Source organism: Haliaeetus albicilla, chromosome 22, assembly GCF_947461875.1.
Source record: "Haliaeetus albicilla chromosome 22, bHalAlb1.1, whole genome shotgun sequence".
NCBI lineage: Eukaryota > Metazoa > Chordata > Aves > Accipitriformes > Accipitridae > Haliaeetus > Haliaeetus albicilla.
Genome location: NC_091504.1, coordinates 15,361,208 through 15,381,842, shown reverse-complemented (window position 1 = coordinate 15,381,842; position 20,635 = coordinate 15,361,208). Strand labels below are relative to the sequence as shown.

The 20,635-nt window shown below is 37.8% G+C and overlaps 1 protein-coding gene across 2 annotated transcripts; it reads left to right on the top strand.

Moving 5' to 3' along the window:
* The first annotated feature begins 120 nt into the window (after positions 1 to 120).
* TNFRSF17 (TNF receptor superfamily member 17) lies at positions 121 to 19,213 on the top strand. 2 transcript variants are annotated; one of them, XM_069809983.1, is made up of 5 exons: positions 121 to 406; positions 6,299 to 6,375; positions 17,258 to 17,392; positions 17,724 to 17,855; positions 18,636 to 19,213. In XM_069809983.1, the coding sequence occupies exons 3-5, from the start codon at positions 17,278 to 17,280 to the stop codon at positions 18,890 to 18,892; spliced, it is 504 nt and encodes a 167-aa protein (XP_069666084.1). In that variant the 5' UTR covers positions 121 to 406; positions 6,299 to 6,375; positions 17,258 to 17,277; the 3' UTR covers positions 18,893 to 19,213. The 2 variants fall into 2 exon arrangements, with proteins under 2 accessions (XP_069666084.1, XP_069666083.1); XM_069809982.1 differs by having other exon boundaries at positions 11,318 to 17,392.
* The last annotated feature ends 1,422 nt before the right edge of the window (positions 19,214 to 20,635 follow it).

Here is a 20,635-nt window from a genome sequence, read left to right as displayed (position 1 = left end):
TGTAGTTGGCGCGAACGCCTCAGGCGGGACAAGAACTACCCGTCCCAGCAGGCAAGGCGCCAGCGTTCCCTCAAGCGACGCCAGTGTCTTGCCCCGCAGGTCTCTGGGATGCGCAGTTCGCAAAGGCTGCGGGAGGGCAGCGCCGCCGAAGGGCTGCTCCCCGTTCCCTCATCCCACACGAGGGTCGTTTCTGATGGGGACGGGCAGCAGCCGTGTGGGACGCTGCCTCGCCAGGGGACATGAGCCTGTCCCGGGCGCTCCCAGGGGCCGCCTGCGCCCGTCGTCGTCGAAGGGCCAGCCCGGCCGGCGGGGGGCGGCGCGGCGGGCGCTGAGGAGAGCGGGCCCGGCGCGGGTGTCACCTCACTGGGTTTCCCGCCTCCCTTAAGGACTGAGCCTCTGGAGTCAGGTGAAGACATGCTCGTTTTAGCTTTTATCTACGCAAAATTGCACCTACCTAGTCCTGGAAAGCATAGGTGCGGAATGACAACACAGTGATGGCACCTGTGTTGGGTCAGTAAACCTCCCAAATGAAGCTCACCTGAGGTGAGAGCCAATGTTTCTGTACGTGTCCAGCTGTAAGTTGACAGGATGCGTTAAAAGTTCCAATTCTGGCAATTCTACAGCACACTTTGACTTCTTTATTATAATTGAAAAAAAAAAAATCCAGGTATGCCAAATTCATTAGGACTTGTCGAGTTCTGAGGTCCTTGACTGGTAAGACTAGTAGAACGTATTAAAAAAAAAAAAGGCAACAAAAAACTAAAACAAACCCAAACCCATTGCTTGAAGTTAAGTATGTCTGGAGGAGACACGGAGGAACAGAGCGGAAATGAGTAGATTTTGGTTAGTAGGCTGCACATGGCTGTGGCAGCTTTTCATGTTGGAAGGTTCAGCGTTAAGTGCTTATAACTAAATGAAGTGAGTGCTTGGGAGAAGGGAGTTTCTTGGAGTGCTCACATGCGAGGACTGAGTCATCTGCAGCACTATTTATATTGAACACTGTAGGGCAGGTTACGGAGTTGTTTTGAAAGCAGATGGGCTTAGAACTAAAATGTAAAGATCTCCATTCAGTACAAAATCCTGTGCATTTTTGGTGGGAGAATGACACGAACTCCCCTGAAGTGGCATTTACGTAACATAATCCTGACACAAGAATCAGATGGTTTCTGGCTGCACACCAGCAGCAACATGTACACCCTTGACAAGCAAAAAATACTACATGGCAGGCAATACATGTGTTAATAGAAAAAAGTGCTGTGTTAATGAAAAATGTGCTTCCAATTGATCACATTCAGGGAAAACACTAGTGTACAGGGCAGCACTTATAAAAATAAAAAAAGAAAAATCCCCACTGACATCACAGATAATTCATTTTGAAAGAAAAAAATGTAATTCATAACAAAAGACTATACACCTCTGCTAATTGGAAGTCTTTCCTTCAAGCACCAAGAGCTTACACTCACCAGAGCCTGAAGAATGAGTTTTAAAGACCTTGTGAAAGCCACTCTCTGGTTATTCTCTGGTGCAGATCTCCTTTCCAGTTTTCAGACACACATTGCTAGGGCCTCTGTTGTTCAAAGAATATAATTAAGGAAGATTCTCACTAGTGTTACTGTTGTAATATTTAGAATGTTGTTAAACTAAAAGTAGAAGTTTCTCAGCTGTGTGTGGCAATCACGTTTCTGTTTTAAAAAAAAAAAGTCATATGCAGTCCCACTGAGGGCTGGAATAGGATATGATCCTTTTTTATCAGGGGAATGGAGGAAGGAGTTTGAAGTAAAGCTACAGGAGTAAGAAATAAGTTTCCGAAGCAGCTAGTATCATAAGGAATACCTCAATATAGGTTTGTTTGGGGTTTTTTTTTATTTATGTGGGTATTTTGTTGTTGTGGGGTTTTTTGTTTGTTTGTTTTAAATACTAACTTTTGCCTGTTAGGTAACATTTATTAACCCCTAGGTATCAAATACATTTCTTTTAGTATGGAAACAAGGTAACACCATTTGGAACAAACCAGCTCATGGGTTACTACTGTTGAATAATAGATATCTAAGTCCAGTGGAAACCAAGCTTCATGAATTCTGCTGACAGAGTGGCTTGTTATTGTACACTTTTTACCGTCATTATGAGCATTTAATAGCTCAGGTTTATAATGACTGCAGTGCTGTATTGCAAGCTTGTTTTTTGTTTGAGCCTTGACACAGCCTACAAGTCAGGAAAGGCTTAACTGGAGGCAGGTACTGTATTTTCAGAGCATTTAAGACTTACCTTAAGATTACCAGCACACAGAACATGTAGGCAGCAATTCTTACATACACTTTGGCATTCCTTAGAAAGGCTTCTTGAAGGTTTTTGAAATGGAGCTTCATTCTGCCAGGTCCTAAAGTCCCAAGTCTTTTTTTTTTTTTTTTTTCTTTTTTTTGGGGGGTGGGGGTGGTGGTGGTGCAGGGAGTGGGGCCAAATATGTGTTTGATCAGAGGGATGGAAGTATGTATTACCGCTGATCTCAGGGGAGAAGAATTACTTGTGTTATCCAACATTCCTTCCTTCCCTGACAGGTACTTATTCCCTAGGTACTTGCTAGGATATAAACAATTAGTGCACAGAATTCAGAAGATGCCAGATGTCCTTCAGAGTGTACGAACCTGTTTTACAGGCTGTGCCGCACATAGGAATTGTGTAAACTCAAACACTAAATTTTTAACAGGGCTAGTAGTTTGTTTTTCCACTTACGAACAGCTGGTACTCAAAACAAAACCTAAGTGGAATCATGATAATTTTACTGGCAAAATATGTACTGGAATGTAAATGGTCATGTTCTCTTGAGGTTTTAAAGCATTATAAAAGCTTTTCTTGTTTAAATCTCTTTTGCATCAAAATGTTTAGGTCTTCACTTAATAAATATTAAAAAGCTTTTCTTATTGAGAACCACCCATATACATCCATCATCACATCATGACTGACCTAAATTATCAAAGCACTGCTTAGAAAAGAATTGGCTGGACCACCTCAGGGTTAACATGTCAGGACTGGGGTGCAGAGAAACTGTTTCCCCCCCAGTCACAGTTCTACCCATCCTTGCACTGCCTTCTAGCTGTTGTTAGACGCTTTGCTGAGTCAGTCTATCTCACTAGATTTAGCTACAGAACAATCCACTTTCTTTTTCCTCCTGGGTTACTGAGATGAATCAACTCTTAAGAGGTGTTTGACAAATGCCAAAGCTGGTATAAAGTAAGAATGGGGAACGGGACTTCTTTTTTAATGAGAGCAAGCTATTCACATATTAAGCTACCTCAAGGTAGTTTCACCACTAGTTTGCAGCTTGTGATAAGTCAATCCTATAGCAGTGAAATGGAGATCCTCATTCATATGATATTAGGAATAGTATTGTGTACTTCAGTAATAACTTTCATCCAAGGTTCCCACAAGCACTTTACACCCTAGCAGATGTACCAATGAAGTACCAATGTTTAGTTACGTGAACTGAAGCAGAAAAGAAAGATACGCTTCACTAAAAGGCTTCAAGCAGTTAACAGCTCACCACCAACAGGTAAGCTTATTGAACTCCATAAAATAGCAGCGGTCTAAGGGGGAACGAGAGTGGTTTTAGGGTCCTGGGTTACGAGTGAATTGACTTAGTTTAGCTTGAGATCAGGTAAGTTCCTGAGCTGCTGCAAAATGGGAAAGAAAGCATTTGGCTGAGATTGGGAGGAGCAGGAAAGGAGTAAGACTTCCCTTTCTGGTGTGGCAGCAAGCTGAAATTCAACTGACGCACTGCAAGCCGTGCCCTGAAATTTAAAAGTATTCAAATATGTACATTAGTTATGCACTTAAACGAGTAGCCTGTTATTTAGAATTGCTTTGAAGTCAGAATGAGCCTTTAAAAACAAAGCCAAAAGAATAAGTTATTTACCCAGGAGGAAGAAAAGACAAGAGTTACAAGGTAAATTATTAAAAGAAAAATATAGGAAACTTTGCTCAGATATGAAAGTGCTATTCTAGAAGTATAGCTCTTTATCTGAGGCTTATGTGAAAGAACAATCTCAAAAGACATTCTAGAAATTAAGTTTAGCATTACTTAGAAGAAGTAGGTGGAGTTAAATGAGTCCAGAAAATTTTTTTGGAAAAAGTGAATTAAGGCTGTACCTAAGTACAGCTGATAGACCTCTTGAAGGCTGTGTAAGAGTTTTTCTAAATACTTTTCATATTAATGAGGCCTGACACAGAACTGAAAATACTGAACTAGTTTAAGTTTGATTAGGTACCAGGAGATTACAAATTAATATTCATAAACTCTGGCAAATTCTCTTTCCAGGTAGTCTGTGGAGACGTAGCTCAAAAAACACACTGTGTTTCACCATGATGGCTTTTTCAAGAGCCAAGTCTATCCTAAGCTTTGCTCGTGTTCCTGGAAGCATAAGTGAGTTATAAAGAGGCTTTTATGTTTGCACAAGGCCATGTAAAATCCAAACTAAGATATCTTGACCTGGAAACGTCTTTTCACTGATTTGTTTGTTCTAACCCTGCTATTTAATAAATGCTGTTTCTGACCTATTACTCTCCCTCTGCTGGACACTCACATAATTGCTCTATTTGTGTTTTAACATTAATGTATTTTACGCTATTTGAATGGAAGAGATTAAAATAAAAGTCTCCTTTGGTTTTCCAAATGTTTGAGGTCTCCAATCTAGACTTAAAGCCTTTATTTTAGAGCAGTTAAAGCACATATTTCAGGTTTCAAAAAAACCATAAAATTAATTGTTTTTACTTTAGATAGCAAAAGAAATACATGGACCTATATACCAAAATACCAGCTTATAGTTCTCTGTGTCTATCTCCTTACCTCTCAAACGGTTCATATGCTCAGCTTATTATTTTCCAAGGTAATCACACATCTCTCACTTTTGTATGTATACAAACCCTTTATTTCTCTTACTTGTGTATCTCTAGAAATAAAGAATGAAAGGTCATCCTTTTTACAAGTGCCACCCCCTTTCTTCAGGTTACTTTAATTGGAGGCTCAGAGTTCTCAGCTGTGTGATCTAATGCTTAGTTAGCCTGTTGTTTAGATTTGAGAAATCTGTAAGTTGAGTGCTAGCTAGTTCTTTTTTCAAGGTTCCCCTCTTCAAATGCACAGTCACTACAGTTTACTCCTTAGACAGAATTTCTTCTGTGGTTTAGATACCATGAAGCTCCAGACTGATAAAAAGTAGGGGGAGAGTGGTTTAGGTAAGTAGTTTTGCTATTAAAACTGTTTGTTATGTGTGGGTTTTTTTGCTATCAAAGCTCAAAATAAACAAAGATGTGTGTTTAGGTGTGCACGTTGGGAAGAATCTATACATAGTTTATAAACCTTATGACAGTTGAAAATGTTGTAAACAGCAGAAGGATTGCTTAATGTGGAAGGAATGTGCTGAGCAAAGAACATGCATCCAAGGAAGGGAAAAATGAGATCACTTCAATGATATATACAGTGACTGAGTTAGGATTGGAAAGGTTAGAGACAAGAGGGAATCTATTTTGAAGAAAGGCAGAGATTGTGTGGTTCTAGAGATCTGAAAGTCAGGTGTAGGATTGGTGGGAGGAGGCATCACGTCAGTTAAGATACTGAACCAGCTGAAAATAAATCCTGTTAAGTACAATGCAGACCTCTGTTCAATTGTTCTTGTGCTTTCATCTTGATTAATAACATGGTAATTAGTAAATTAACCTGCTGCTTTGTTAGAGTAAATTTGTTTTCACCTGTAAATCTGTTGGATGGGGAGAATAAATATTACAAGCATAAGATACATAGATTCTCTGGAAGTGATGAATGGAAACAGAGGATAATTTTGTTCCCTGTGGCCTGAGACAGATTTGAGAATCTCAGGGGCTGGGATGCTGAGGTGATCGAGCAACAATGATAACTTTTAAGTGCCAGATCCTCAGGAGATTTTCTTCCACTGGCTGTAAGCTAGTATTGTTCTAGCAGGAGACAAGTAACAGAGAGAATTTGCAATTCTGGATACCATCAAATTGTCAGTCTTGTAGCTTGATACAGAGGTAAAAAAAATGTAGGAAAGGTGGCTGGCATTTAAAGTGGGGCTTACAGTCTAACACAGATGCACAAGGTGAGTCCCCACTAGCAAACAGAGTTCAGTTGTACTTTATATACTTTTTCTAGACTGTTAATAAAGAATGTTTTTGTGAGATAATGAAAACGTTGAACTTAGCACTGAAAATATCAATACAGGGTGTTAATGCAGGGTATGTAACATGCTGTTTATTCACACCCTTTCTTATTGAAGTGACTCCCTGACAGGGAGAAGCTCAGAGCTGCTATGTCCACTGTTGGGTTCCATAACAACTCTAGGCCAGATCTCCTGCCTTATACATGTGGTAAGAGTTTTATAACACTTGTGTTTTACATGGTATCTGTCTGTCTCTAGGGAGGTGGGAATACAAAACTAGTTCCATGTGGGATTTTCATGTGCTTTCTTTTCCTCTTCTTAATTCTCCAGAATTCCAGCTGAGGGAGCATTTTGTCCATTAGAGATCCCTTAAGATTTTAGTTTTGGTAATGACTGAAGCAAAATGGCATTATTGTGATGAAGAAAGAATAACAGTGTCATGGTATTTTTAAAGCTGTTCTTCTATAGCTAGTTAACATGTTCACATTTTTGCAGAAAATAATTACTTCATTATGACATTGTGAGAATGAAATAGTGAGCTAATTTCTAAATAGGACTAATTACTCCAGAATTATTCTGTGCCAGTATTTTTATTCCAGAGAAGGCAATTTGCATGGGGAATTATTCCAGAATAGGGATGGCTAAATCAATTACAGTTTCCCTTCTGTCTTGAGAGAGAGCGCATATTGGTACTGTGATGTTGTACATGGGAATTTGAAATAAAGTAATTGCGTGTTACCTAAACTTGTCCACAAACACTTGAATAGCTAGAGGATTTGGTTAAAATTATCAGAAGAAAAATTCTTGTTAGACTTTAGTGTATGCCAAGCACTTTTTGTCATTCATAGTTGTTCGTGCATTTATTTTTGTTCTAACTCCTGTTGGCATTATACCACTGATTAGTTTTAGTTTGTTTTGTCCATCTGCAAAGTCACTAAAATAGTACTATGTGGGAGATTATTTTTCCAACACAAAATGAAAGTGCTTACATGAAAAAATGAAGAAAAAAATTAAGTTTACATTCTGTAAAAACTATTGCACCAACATAAAAATGTCACTGGCATTCTACTAAGTATTAGCTTAATCCAAACTTGCTTGCACAATTATTGTTTTATGCATTGTCCTTAGTAGTTACATAACTATGTTGGCACATGTGGAACGTCAAGACAAATGAAAAGGTATATTTCCCCAGAGGGTTTATTAACACTGCTTTTCTGTGCTATGCACTTAATCTTTTCCATAACTTGGTTCCTAGCTAGGTAAACTTTGAACGTAGTAACAGATACAGAAGTTGTCTGAGATTTAGTTGACAATGTTTATACTATTGTTATTTTAATTACTATTTTTAAGGGACATTTTTCTCTTCAGTTGTTTTCTTCTTTAATCTTTTTTGGAAATACCAGATGTGGCAACAGCAACATCACTCTTTTCAAAGCAGTGGTCTAATTAAAGTGTGCTGAACCAAACAGGCAAAATGCACATTGTTCTTGATTTTGCACTGTGCCCAAACGACATTAAACAATATTGTGTCTAAAAAGAGCATTGTTCTGTGCAGCTTGTAAAAGTTAATGAACATGGTGAATCCTTTAATAACCCTTTCCTTTTGTTTATTAGCAGTGTGTACCCCATTCCTAGAACAACTTATCTCCTCCCTGCCATACAGTTGAAGCATACGCTTAACAAAATACGGATTTCTGAAAATAACTGTTTCGGAAAGTTTTAATGCTTTTTTAGGAAATAACTGTCTGTAAGACTGCTGTTCCTTGAAGTGCAGTAACTTTTGGGAAGAAAAACTGGTGGTTTTTTTTCTATGTACATTGATCCCTCAGATTTTTAGGATTGTTGTGATGAGGTGATTTATAGGGGATTTTTTTTCTTTGGATTTTTTTCTATAAATAGCTTTAGAGAATTGGAGAGGACCCAGATCAAGCCTGTACGATAAGGCTTGACAGCTTAGGTCAGTTGCCTTAGTGAGTGGAAAAAAAAAATTACATGTGCTACCCAGAAGAGCTGTGCCAGCACAAAACGACAATGTAGAAGCAACTATACAGCCAGAAGAATTCCTTTGTCAGCCTAGCTAATGTTGTTTGTGAAGGGAATGTAATAGGCCTAGCAGAAAACCCTCTTTCTCTTGGTAAGTGCTATGTAATTATGCCAGCAGAATTTCTGAAGTACAGTCAGGCAAAAAAGCTGGCACAAGCATGAACAGAGAAACCCCAAAGCAGTGTCAGAACAAAGCTTTGTTGTTGAAGTTGTGTGGTAAATAGACCTTAATCTACTGTTCTGTGAAAGATTAATTTCAATCTTTGTTTAATTATTGCCATAATGGTATTACTTTCTTCATTTTTTTCCATTCAGAGTTTTCGTTTTATTATTTCGGTGTTGAAACGCACAATAGCTTTTTTCAAATTAAATAGTGAAAGATAAAATTCTCCTTACCTTTTTCAGGTGACTAATTTCTGTCACATAAGTAATACCAATTTAACACATGTTAAAAATGGGCACTGACATGGATTTCTGGAAGTTTTAGGCTTCTGCAGATGTTTAAGGAAATGAACAGCCAAATTTGGGTTCATGTCAGGAAATGCTCTGGCTGGATGCTCAGTGCTTGGTATGCTTGTATTCTGCCAAAGTGGCATGTAACTCTAGGTCTTCTGCTCACATGACAGAAGGTTGTAAACCTAGAGTGTGTGTGTACAGCTCCAAAATACTACCTCCTGGTCTGTGCTGTTACCTACCTGTGCTCCCTTCACCAGTAAAAATTACTTGATTTCTTGAAATCCTGTTCAGTAGTTTGATACCCTAATAGAACTGTCAGTATGCTAAAATTATTATTCTAAACAACAAATAGATGTTTTACTGCTTCCAGATGTAGATTTGAAGTTCAGAGAGGAGTTGTCAGTGTTTGATAATCATAATAGGAGAGCAAAGAAGAGTATTTCACACTGGTCTTTATACAATTGTCCCTGGGTGTCACTCTTGAGTCAGACTGAAACACTTTAGAAGCAAATCTGAGAATTGTTTTTCCTTTTCTTCTTTCTGTTGTTTCTGCAGGTGACACTTTTCTTCTTAAATTTATTTCCCATTACTCTCCATAATGATGTCAACTCCAGCAGGCCAGCTTAACTTGTCTGAATTATATTATTCTTAGAGGATATCTTGGGGAGTTTTTGAACTTAAGTTACAGTAATGTAACAGCAGAAATACCTCCCTGGCAACACTTTCTGGATTTGCAGTTAAATGACCGATTACTATATTGATAAATCTTTTCTTATTTTGTACAACTCTACTAATTTCTGTCAGCCTTTTGGAGCAAAATCAAGTGATGAGGAGAAAGCATTTGTTAGTATCAACATGTAATTCTATGTGGAAAGCCAATGCAAGCCCTGTAAATGCCATAACGGAGAAAAAGCTGAAATGTAACTTCACTGTTAAATAAGCTATATATTTATTATTCCCTAAAGGTAAGTATTGCTGTAGGAGAACCATCAGTATATCCAGTCATCTCAGACATATTTTTTTGTGTGTGTGTGCACAGCCTATATATAACAAAACAGTGTGCTGCTTAGAGGATTTAATATGTATTATACAAGGCAGTGGATAAATTATTAGCAAAACATAACTACAGTTTCTAAGTAACAATATCCTTATCTTAATGTCACTTAATACATTTATTCTTAGTGCTTCTGGTTTTTGTTTCATTTGTTGGCTGAATCCAAGATTCTACTTTATAAACAGCTTCTGAATTCAGGCATTACATCTCACATTAAAGCCAGCTGGTATAGTACACTTCTCCCAATAAAGTGCTAAATTTTTTAAAATTTTTAACTCCCTCCTATCAAAATTACTCAAAAATGAAGGTTGCACAACAATCTTGTTAAGATAGAAAATGTCTTCCTTACTCCTGTAGCACATCATTTCCCTAAATCTGTTTTATTGCAAGTGCCATCATCCATCTACATAATAACTATCAAATATATTTCCTGCACACTGCACCAAATAATCCTCTGTTGAATGAGTTAGCTTTTATCTGGCACAGTTTGACAATTGTTTTTGAGAGTGAACAACACAGTGTTTTACTGAATTGAGAAACAGTTATGTTGGATTAATTTCTGCTTTAAGAATAAATATTTGTAGTGTGCTTTTTAGAGGCATGGGCAGATAAGAAATGGTCCTCCAAAATGGAATTTCAAAACTGCTATATAGATACTTGTCTTCAGAAGTTCTGGGGAATCTCATGTTGTCAGTGAAAACAGCAGGTGAACCAGAGGACATAGATTTTGAAATAATGTGTGTTTTAGATGTGTAGCAAGGTCTGTCACTGGGAATTACTGCTTATCAAGATCTTCTGATTATATGCCTGCTTTCAGACCCTTTGGAAGTAGGACTTCTGAATGTTAGGATGTGCAGAAAACAAAGGCAACAGGCCCTGACAACTGTAATTCCTCATAGTTTTTCTACCATTTGTCACCTCTGTTTCATCATTACATACATCAGTAAAACTATATATAGCTAAGGAGAAAAGACTGACTTTTATGGTGGTTGTTTATATGAATGACACATTAGAGACCCTTTACTATCATTGCTCCCCAGTTTGCTATGTGTGAAAAATGCATTGCTTAATAATCAAGGATTTGTGTTTTGGGGCACATCTATCAAAAAAAAGAAGTAATTTATCTCTAAAGGCTGAAAGCTTTGGGAAGTAGTAGTCCAACTGTAGGAGGAAAATAATTGCTGTAAGAGACAGCAGTATTCTCCAGAGCTCTGATGAAATGAGCTGTATTTAGCCTTTTACTTGAGGGGAGGTTTCCTAGAGTTTGAAAAAATGAGACTTCTTTGTATTTACTTCTGTGTCTTATAATAAATGTGTTTGAAGTCTAACTAGCCACACAGGAAAACTGTTTCTGGCCAACTGGTTATAAAGAGTGTAGACGTATCTGCCACGATATCTTATGATCCCATATACACAATATCTAATAATTAGACATAAATTAATTTCTACTCTACTTAAGAGTTTGACAAGACTTTTAAAATGAAGACATTGGTGCATTAGTTCGCCAAATTTGTACTTCTGTGGTGGACTTGGTTTCACATCCCCACTAGGTAATCAGCTGTTTATCCTTCTGTTCTGTTTCTGGCTTTTTCCCCAGGCCCTAGGGAGTAAAGCTCTATGAACTGACTGGATTAACAAATTAAAGCTGCTTGCCATGTGGTCAGGTAAGCCTTAGAGCCCTTCCTTGAGCTTCAGAGTGAAGAGCAGGACTATCCCTTTCACTAACACCAAGACATTTAATCAGCTTAGCTGTATATAATCTAACCACATCTTTGGTGACCTACAGACCAGTCTTACTAATTAGACATGAATCATCTTTGTGCCAAAATAGGCTGATTTAGAATATATCTCATTACATTTGAGTGACAAAATATTTTAGGAATCACAATATTAACGCTTCTGCATATCATATAACAGATGTATTAAAGTACAATAACAGCAAGCTGTTTTGGGGAGAGAGGTATTTTGGGTACACAGGAAAAGCCATTGCCAATAAGTAAAATCAGATGCACTTCTTCTGGACTAGGAAAACAGAGGAAAGAGTTTAATAGCAAAAAGTAAAGTAGTTGTGAAGACTCTAATAATACTACCTGTGGTAGGAGTTCATCCTGTAGTTCATTCCATTGTTAACTGTCTCACAAAGTAATGTCAAGTCTTACACTCCTCTCTAATATTTTTTCCGCAAGTCCTATATTTGGGTTACATCTGCTGGGAAGCATCTCTGCCTCCAGGTGAAGCTACTTGTGTAGCGTCAATAGATCATTTTAAAATTATGTTCCACATAACAGCACTGAGTTAACAGTATGCCTTGAGAATCTCTGGTTGTTTTTTTTTTTTAATTATTATTATCTGGTCTATGCAATTTCTTCCAAACTACTGTCAGTGTTGCTCTGTCAACATGTGCAGAAGGTTATGGAAGGGGGAAGAATGTGCATTGCCTGGAGGACATAAAACTGTATGAAGTTACCATTGTCTACTTGCTTCCATTACCCCTCTGAACTTCTTTGTATTACCAGCGACACCCTCAGTAAGAGCGGCAGCTATGGGTTCTTTTTACATAACACATCAAGACTTAAGTTACTTTTCCACAAATGTTCTTAATCTGCTTGAGAAAGCAGTGTTGATTTAATCACATAAGTTTCAAACTTAGAAATAGAATGTGTATTTTACACATCACTGAAATGGTATTCTTTTTTTTTTTTTTTTTTTTCTTTTTCCAGATTGTCCAGAAAGATGCTATGATCTGGAAAGGAAAACTTAGGTCCACATCATGAACTTATAACTCTTTGTTTCATTAGACCATTCTAAACAGATTCAGACCAGTCCAGTCTACCTTAGACTTATGTGAGTTATTTAAGACAGTTGTTTGAAAAATTCTTGAGCCATCTGGTTTTCTAGAAAAGATTTATCACACCTATTGCACAATAGTATCTTTTGGAATGTATCTTGCTTTTAAATTATCAATGATGTATTTTTCTTTGCATCAGTAGAGCACAGAAGCCTGAAGTTTGATTTCAGACTTCCTTTTGAACCTCAGAAGAATCTGAGCTATAAAACTGGTCATCTTTCCAGAAGGTTCTTTAAGGGTGTCACTTTACATTTCAGAAATGAAATTTGTAAGTTTCAGGGATGAAATCATGTCTGCATTAACTGTACCAGAGAAAGTATTCTTACTGTTGAGCATTAATTTAAATGGTTGTTGTGTTGACGATTTCACTACATTTTCCCTGGAATTTATAAATCCTATTTGGGTATAGCAATGGTGGGCATAGAGAAGCAATGTTATAAGCAGTGTGTCTACTCATTCTAGGCATATTTTATTATTTCTCTTGTTGCTTTTAGATCAACATTTCTCTCTTTAAGTCCATTTTTCACAGTTTTTATGAATAGTACCATGTCATATCAAATACATATCAGTTGTAGGATACATTATGGTAATAAGGCATGCATAACAAAGTTCAACAAAGACAAATGTAAGGTTTTGCACCTGGGAAAACATAATCCAGGAGTGCAGCACAGGCTGGGATCTACCTGGCTGGGAAGTAGCTCTGTGGAAAGGGACCTGGTGGTCCTGGCAGACAGCAAGCTCAGTATGAGTGAACAGTGAGCTGCTGCGGCAAATCAAACCAACTGGATGCTGGGTTGCATGAACAAGGGCATCACCAACAGAGATGAAGTCATTATCCCACTCTACTCAGCGCTTGTCAGGCCACACCCAGAATACTGTGTTCAGTTTTGGTCCCCGCTATACAAAAAATATGTGGACAGGCTGGAGGGGGTCCAGAGAAGGGCCACAAAGGTGATCAAAGGACTCCGAAGCCTGCCGTATAAGGAAAGGCTGAGAGAATTGGTTTTGTTCAGCCCTGAGAAAAGAAGGCTTAGGGGAGACCTTATCACCATGTTCCAGTATTTAAGGGGTGGCTACAAAGAAGATGGAGACTCCCTTTTTAGAGGGAGTCATATGGAAAAGATGAGGGGCAATGGGTACAAGTTACTCCTGGGGAGATTCTAATTGGACACTAGAGGAAGATTTTTTCGCAATGAGAACAATCAGCCATCGGAATAATCTCCCCAGGGAAGTGGTGGATTCCCCAACATTGGACACTTTTAAGACTTGGCTGGACAGGGTGCTGGGCCATCTTGTCTAGACCATGCTTTTGTCAAGAAAGGTTGGGCCAGATGATCCTTGAGGTCCCTTCCAACCTGGTATTTTATGATTCTATTGACTCATACTTTGCATGGGTTTAATAATTTTAATTGAAAGGACTTAGCGAATTTTAATAAAATTACTTTGTAGTGTTCCTGTGAAGTAGATAAATATTACCCATGCAGGTATGCAGGAAAGTTAGACTAACATTTTCCAAGAAAAGCCACCTCCTTCAGTCAATATGTTTGGAAGATACCTTGTAAGTATCTGTGTGTGTTTTTTGTTTAAGGCCTGTTTTTTTTTGAAAACAGTAAAATAACTACATGCATTGACTTCTGGAGTGCTAAGCATTGTTTTTTAGTCTTTGGTCAGTGATACAGAATGTGGGTGCATATGGGAAGAGTCAGACAAGTCTCAATAGAATCCCTCTTCCATTAAAAAAATTCTGAAGACGACCTGAAGTGGCCCATAAAGGTGTTCTGTTTAACAGAACCTATTGCTAGCAAGCATTTCAATGTTTCTTTCTTCATGGTAACAACACTGAACTTTAAAGAGTTTATCAATTATCATTGTTCAAGCTTAGGATTATCTGTGTTGCCTACTTGGGATTTCTACACACTATTTAACAACAGCATTTTGCTGTCTCCCAGCAAAAATACTCACTGCTGTCAGTCTGAACTTCTTTCTCCTCTTTGTGAAGCTGTGAATTGATATCAACATGCTATAAACCTACGTATTTAGCAAAACTACTTTGTTGAAGAAAGTGTTTGAAATAAACTCAGTCAAAAGTCAAAATAAAAAAAAAGTGTCATTATTGTACATAAAAAATGAGTCAGGAAAACTGTAATAAAAGCAGCTGAAACAAAGACAGTCCTCCCCCACACCCCTAGTAGAACTGGTGAAAAAAAAAGTGTGAAACTGATTAAAGAACTGGTTCATTCATCTGTTAGAGTGCACATGTGATTTCCCTAGACTACTAAAATAATGTTAGAAGCATTCAGCAGCTGTGATATAGTTTGAAAGTTCTGGAATTTGAGAGCTGTCAATTTCATAAGGAATTTTACTACAGTAAAGACTGTACCAATCCTGCAGGTGTATAGTGTTGGAACCAGCTGCAGAAAACAATTACAGAATTAGTCAGCTGGTTCCTTTCTAAAAGAATAAGGGGTCTTAGCACAAGTTACAGATATGAATATAAAAAATGCAAGAACAATGAAAATTGTGGCACAGGAAAATATTCTATTTAAGTAAAATTAGAGAGCGTTTCACTGAACTCAATGGAATTATTGATAAAAGATTAAAGCATTGGACCCAGCTTGTCTGTCCTGAAATTGACTTCTTGTACCTGTGGATACCATGAAGATACTTTCACTAATATCTGTCTTCTGATCACAGCTGAGAATGTGATTGCCCTCTCCATGATTGAAAAGGTTACACAGCATCTTAAAAGCAAACCCTCAAATCGCTCTATGCATAAGCTAGCAAATGGTGTTTCATCAGAAATAGGAATGATATTCTAGTGATAACTTAGTTTTTTTCCCCTGAAGTGTGAATGTGTGAAGCAAGTCAGAACCAGTTTTATGACTTCAGTACGAGCATTGACTTCCTGGTGAAATTTTTGGCATCGCCCAGGGTCTGTATCTATATTTTCTTTTGTCATGCCTAAATCAGATTTTGTCAATTCCTGTTTATCCACTAATCTTGAATAGGGAGAAAAGCCCATAACAGAAAGCCTACAGCTGTGCACCTGGCCTATAGAAACAAGTGCAGAAGCCACAATAAGCAGTTCCATCTGCTAGAGACTAGAATACAGATTGCTTTGTTAGACTATTCCACTAAAAACAGTTTGTGTATTCCCACATGTTGCATTTCTTGGGAAAATAAGTCTCACACATAGTAATGTAGTATGAAATTACAATTCCTTATACAATATTTTTCTTTTCTCTTTCTGTAGCCAAAAAGCCAATTAACTTAATTGTCAGGGAGAAATTTAACTATAAATAAGCCTGTAATTCTAATCTATCTGTGGCAGTGATACCGGATAGAGGCTGTTATTGCAACTTGCTAGATATTACTGGTTAACTTTGTATTTAAAATAAATTCTATTAGATTAAAAAGTCAAGATACAAGTAAGCTGTGTGAATTATTTTCATTGTGGCAGTCTGTTATCAAAGCTTTTTTTACCTGGGAGAAGACCAAATGCATTTTTGGAAATGTTACACTCACTGCATATACACAGATAAATCTATGCATGGTCAGTGTGCCCCATCACCAGGCTGGCAAGGAGGTGTCGTATACGCTCTACCACAAGAATGAAATCTATGGCCCACCTCTTTTTCCATGCTGGATACCGCAGTTTTAGTACAGTGACAGTTTTGCATTATGGAAAAATAAGGGGGAAAATGCAGATAATGCCTTGAATCAAAATTGTAAAATATTCATATAACTCTTCTTTCACTATTAAAACATAACCTTATTAAATTTTTCATATAGCTATGGTTATAAGCAAAAAACCAGCTAAAAACCAAAAAATGAACAAAGCGAAAAAGCTGACCAAAACCTAATGGACTAGATAAGTGAGGCTAATTTGGAATCAAGGAGCAATATGCCAGTGGATGAATCTCTAGATTTTGTCTTTCCATTATAACTGAAGGTCTTAGATGTATTTTTTACAACACAATTATGAAGTAACTGCTCAACTTGTACTTTAACAGTAACTCACTTAAAAGCAGAAGACCATTCATTTACAAAAAGTAATTCTTTCGTCACCTATGTGTTCTAAATATTATTGTCCATCCAGGGAAACAGGTATGAAGGAAGTTGTCTGAAGTTGCAGAATAAGTCAGGCAAACCTAGAAACTGAATTGGTCATATCTTCTTACTGCTATGCCTCCTGCCTCTATTTTTTTCATCTTCTGTTCCTTGGACTGGAACAAAAATAAAAAAATTAAGCATTGCATAGTTTGCATTTTACAGGAAAACATAATTACTGTGGCCCATCACCATGAAAAAACCCCCAAAATTCTGAAGACAAGAACAATTGTTATGAACTCCTGTTTGGAGATCATCTTGCTTTTCTACAGTTTGTAATGTTTAGCACCTGTTGAAGAAATGTCTTCTATAAATAACTGTTTTCTGTTTCAGGCAAAATTTACATTGAAAATTATCTTGGTGCAGCTGTTCCGTTTTTCTACAATTGTGAATTGCCAAAAAAGGAACAGTAATTCCTTGGGGGCCTCAGAGTTAAATCCTTTTTATTTAACATGATACTATGTAGTGGAGCTGTGATCAAAATCTATTATTGCTAGCTGTTCTTAGATTTGCTAAAACCGAGAACTGAAAAGCCCTTTGTAGATGATCCTCACTCTTTTACAATTTCTGGCTTTCCAGTTCCATAATTACTGGCCCTGATGGCACACTGCCCCAAAAATGAATACTTTGATAATTTGCTACTCTCTTGTAAGCCTTGTCACCTTCGATGTTCTAGTACACCGCCGCCTGCATGTGAAAACTACTGTGATAAGAGTAAGTAATATTTCTGCAATACTTTGTGGCTATGCTGGGCATTTTCATGTTGTAATTGTAAACATAAAAACCTAAAGAAATCTAAAACCTGGAAAGAGTTTATCAGGATAATATATGGGCTCAAAAATATTAAAGTAGTATGCACTGTGTCCTGTATGAGTATGTGTGTTAAGAAGAATAAATTTTTAAAGCTCTCAAGCTTTATTTGAGCTGTCACTCAATAGAAACAGAAATTGCTCCTTTGATATAGAAAAAGTTTTATGTGTTGGACATGTTTACTGTTCATTCGTTATTGTTTACAATTAATTTAATGCATCTCTTATTTCATAAGGTGCTGATTCAAGTGGAGTTGTTTGGACTTGTTTGATCTTAGGAGTAATTTTAATGTTCACGCTGTTCACCTTAATGGTCTTGTTTAAATGGAAGCACCTGAAGCAACTAAAACAAAACCTGAAAACCACAGGTGAATAAATAAGATTCTTTATCAAATAATTTTAGATCATTTTACATTTTAACTACTGTTACCATGTATAAATTTTGCATATAATTTATATTCCAGATTCAGATAACTGTCTTTGTTGGATTGTTTTGTATTCCTGAAATAGTCTCAATAAAGTATTAAAGTTATTAGGGAATAAAATATCCAGATGATAACTTGTAAAAGCAGCAGTTTCTCTTTGTTGGTTCTGGACAATGTCAGGATTGTTTTGTTGCATATTCATACCTGGCTTGCTTGCTGGTGTTTGAGAAATCATTTATGAACCCTCAGTAGCAAAAGATCTTCATAAGGATTTCATCCTCTTCTCACTGAATGCTAAAGGAATTCTACCCAGGTAGAGGATATACATTCAATACTAGGTTTCCATCTTATAAGATATTAAATAGTTTTACTTAATATTCTAGCCTGTGAGAAGCCTATATGGTATATTTTGGGAAGGTGAAAATAATTGAGTTATTTTTACATTTTACAAACACTAATATCTGTGGAGTGTTCAGCCAATAAATAATAACTGATTAGAAAATATGTGTTAGATTGCTTAAATGCTTATCCTGAAGTATAGGGGGTATATTGTCATAGAACAAAGATTATCATATGTAACTACATCTTAAAACTTTCACTATATCTTAAAACTTTCACTAAGGTTAGGAACATAGTTGGAACATAATGAAGTTTGGATCTTTAATAACTGTATGTCTGGAATAGCATGATACATATACTAAATTAACTTCTGTATATTTACAGACTCTTCTGTGGAGCCAAATAACATTCTCAAGGCTAATACTGAAAGCCGTGTGAATACAGAAGGAATTAGACACTCACTTCAAAGTGAAACTTTAATGTATTCAGTGGAAGAATGCACTTGCAGTGACTGTGGCTTGGTAAAACCTGAGACTGGCTGTGAAACTTCATTTCCATTACCAGCTACAGAAGAAGGAGCTACTGTTCTAGTTACCACAAAATCCTTTGATTATTGCAACTATATTCTGGGTGCTGGGTGACTATGAGAAGTATGTTTTTACTGCATAGTAATAAATGAGTTATTCCAGTATAGCTATTAATATAAATACTTGCAGTCAGTGGAGAAGGCTAGTACGTCCTTATAGATCTTACATTGTGCTTTCATTAATATTGTCATATTATTTCTAATTCTAGTATTTCTTTGGTCAAGTATTTCTACATTATCCTCAGGTACTAGACTAGTTATTGGAATTCTTAATTTCTGAAAGTCCCTATGTAGGATGGCTTTTTCTGTCTTTAGAGATTGTATCTATTTATGCCAGATATATACAAACCCATCAATAAACAAGTTTGCAAGTATATATTTTATGTTAAACTCAGATCTTATGCCAAAAATTAATTGATGATACACAAGGAATGTTCCAAGAGGCGGAAATGAAGACCCACGTTACATCCCCAGTCTTGTAAAGAATAATTTCAAATAGCCCCCATGATGCTTGAAATAGGAATATTCTAATGAGGAATACCTTTGTAGACTATGGAGTCACGCCCAGTTCAGATAGTATCTCAGGGTCACGCTAAGGGAGGCTGTGGTGCCGTGGAACATCGTACCTGCAATCCCCATGTATTGCCTGATGGTGCAGACTTTCCTTTAAGTGCCAAATGTTTTTCAGACTGTATTCTACAAAGACTTCTTTCTATTTTACTGATTATTTACTTACCCTTGTCATATGTACAAGGACTGCTAATTGGATATAGTCATGCTAGGATACTGTGTGTCCTAAAATTAGGAATATACTTTTGTCACCTTGCCTCCCAAGCATTAATGTTATTTTCCTAATATTAGGCCAGTTTTATTCCTGGAAAACTGCAACAACAACAGAAGCAACAACAATCTTTTTATTTGTAGATAGCTTTCTATTTCAGGTTCTTGGATGAATGATGAACGAAAATGTTTTAAGACTAGTAAATTATTGCACAAAATCTATGAACGATCGCTATTACAGCATCTTTAGGAGGCTGCCCACAAAGTCTGGGCCAGTTATTAGTCAGCTGCGTAGGTCTGGCCATGTGTATAGCCCAAACCCCTGAAATAGGTCTACAGAGCTATTAAATGTATTATTATTACTTTATCTAGGAACTCTTAAAAAAAAAGATTACACTCTTTTACTCCACACAGCGTGGAGCAGTATGTGGCAAATACACAGCGCTGTATTGTGAGAGCGAGCAAACACAAACCAGCAAGATGATGCCTTACAACGAGTCTACAACATGTAAGAAAATTACTTCATTACTTTGTCGGTTTTTTTTTGTATTAGAGGTCTCACAATTTCCATACCCGTTTTTTGAAACACGAACCTTTCCGGACTTTAGCTCACAGAGCACGTGTGGCAGTACGGAACACTTTAAGCCCGTTTTTCTCATCTCTCCCTTGCCCGGTGTTTCTTCACTTGCCCGCAGAATTTCCGCAGGGGGCAGACGGTTAGGCTTTCTGTGAAGCGGGGGGATTGCCTCAGGATTTCCCGCCGCGCTACCGCGTCCCCCCGCCCGCGCGCAGCTTTGCTGCTTGACGGAGGAGCGGGCTACAGCCAGCGCCGGCAGCCGCCCCTCGGGAGGAGCCGAGCAGCTTCGCGCCTTTTTCCCAGCAGCGGCGCCCGGCAGGAGCCCGCGCCCGGCGCCTGTGAGGGAAGGCGGCGCCCCGAAGGCTCGCTCGGGACGAGGCTGCGGGCGCACGGGAGCTCCCCGCCGCCCGCCCGGCGCGCCGCCGCGGCGCGGAGCGGTGT

What these genes read in the sequence shown, in the direction of transcription:
- TNFRSF17 (XM_069809983.1), top strand. Translation starts at nt 17,278, where the DNA reads ATGGCACACTGCCCCAAAAATGAATACTTTGATAATTTGCTACTCTCT. An exon ending in TGAAAACTACTGTGATAAGA is followed by an intron (nt 17,393 to 17,723) that starts GTAAGTAATATT and finishes TTATTTCATAAG; the next exon opens with GTGCTGATTCAAGTGGAGTT. An exon ending in ACAAAACCTGAAAACCACAG is followed by an intron (nt 17,856 to 18,635) that starts GTGAATAAATAA and finishes GTATATTTACAG; the next exon opens with ACTCTTCTGTGGAGCCAAAT.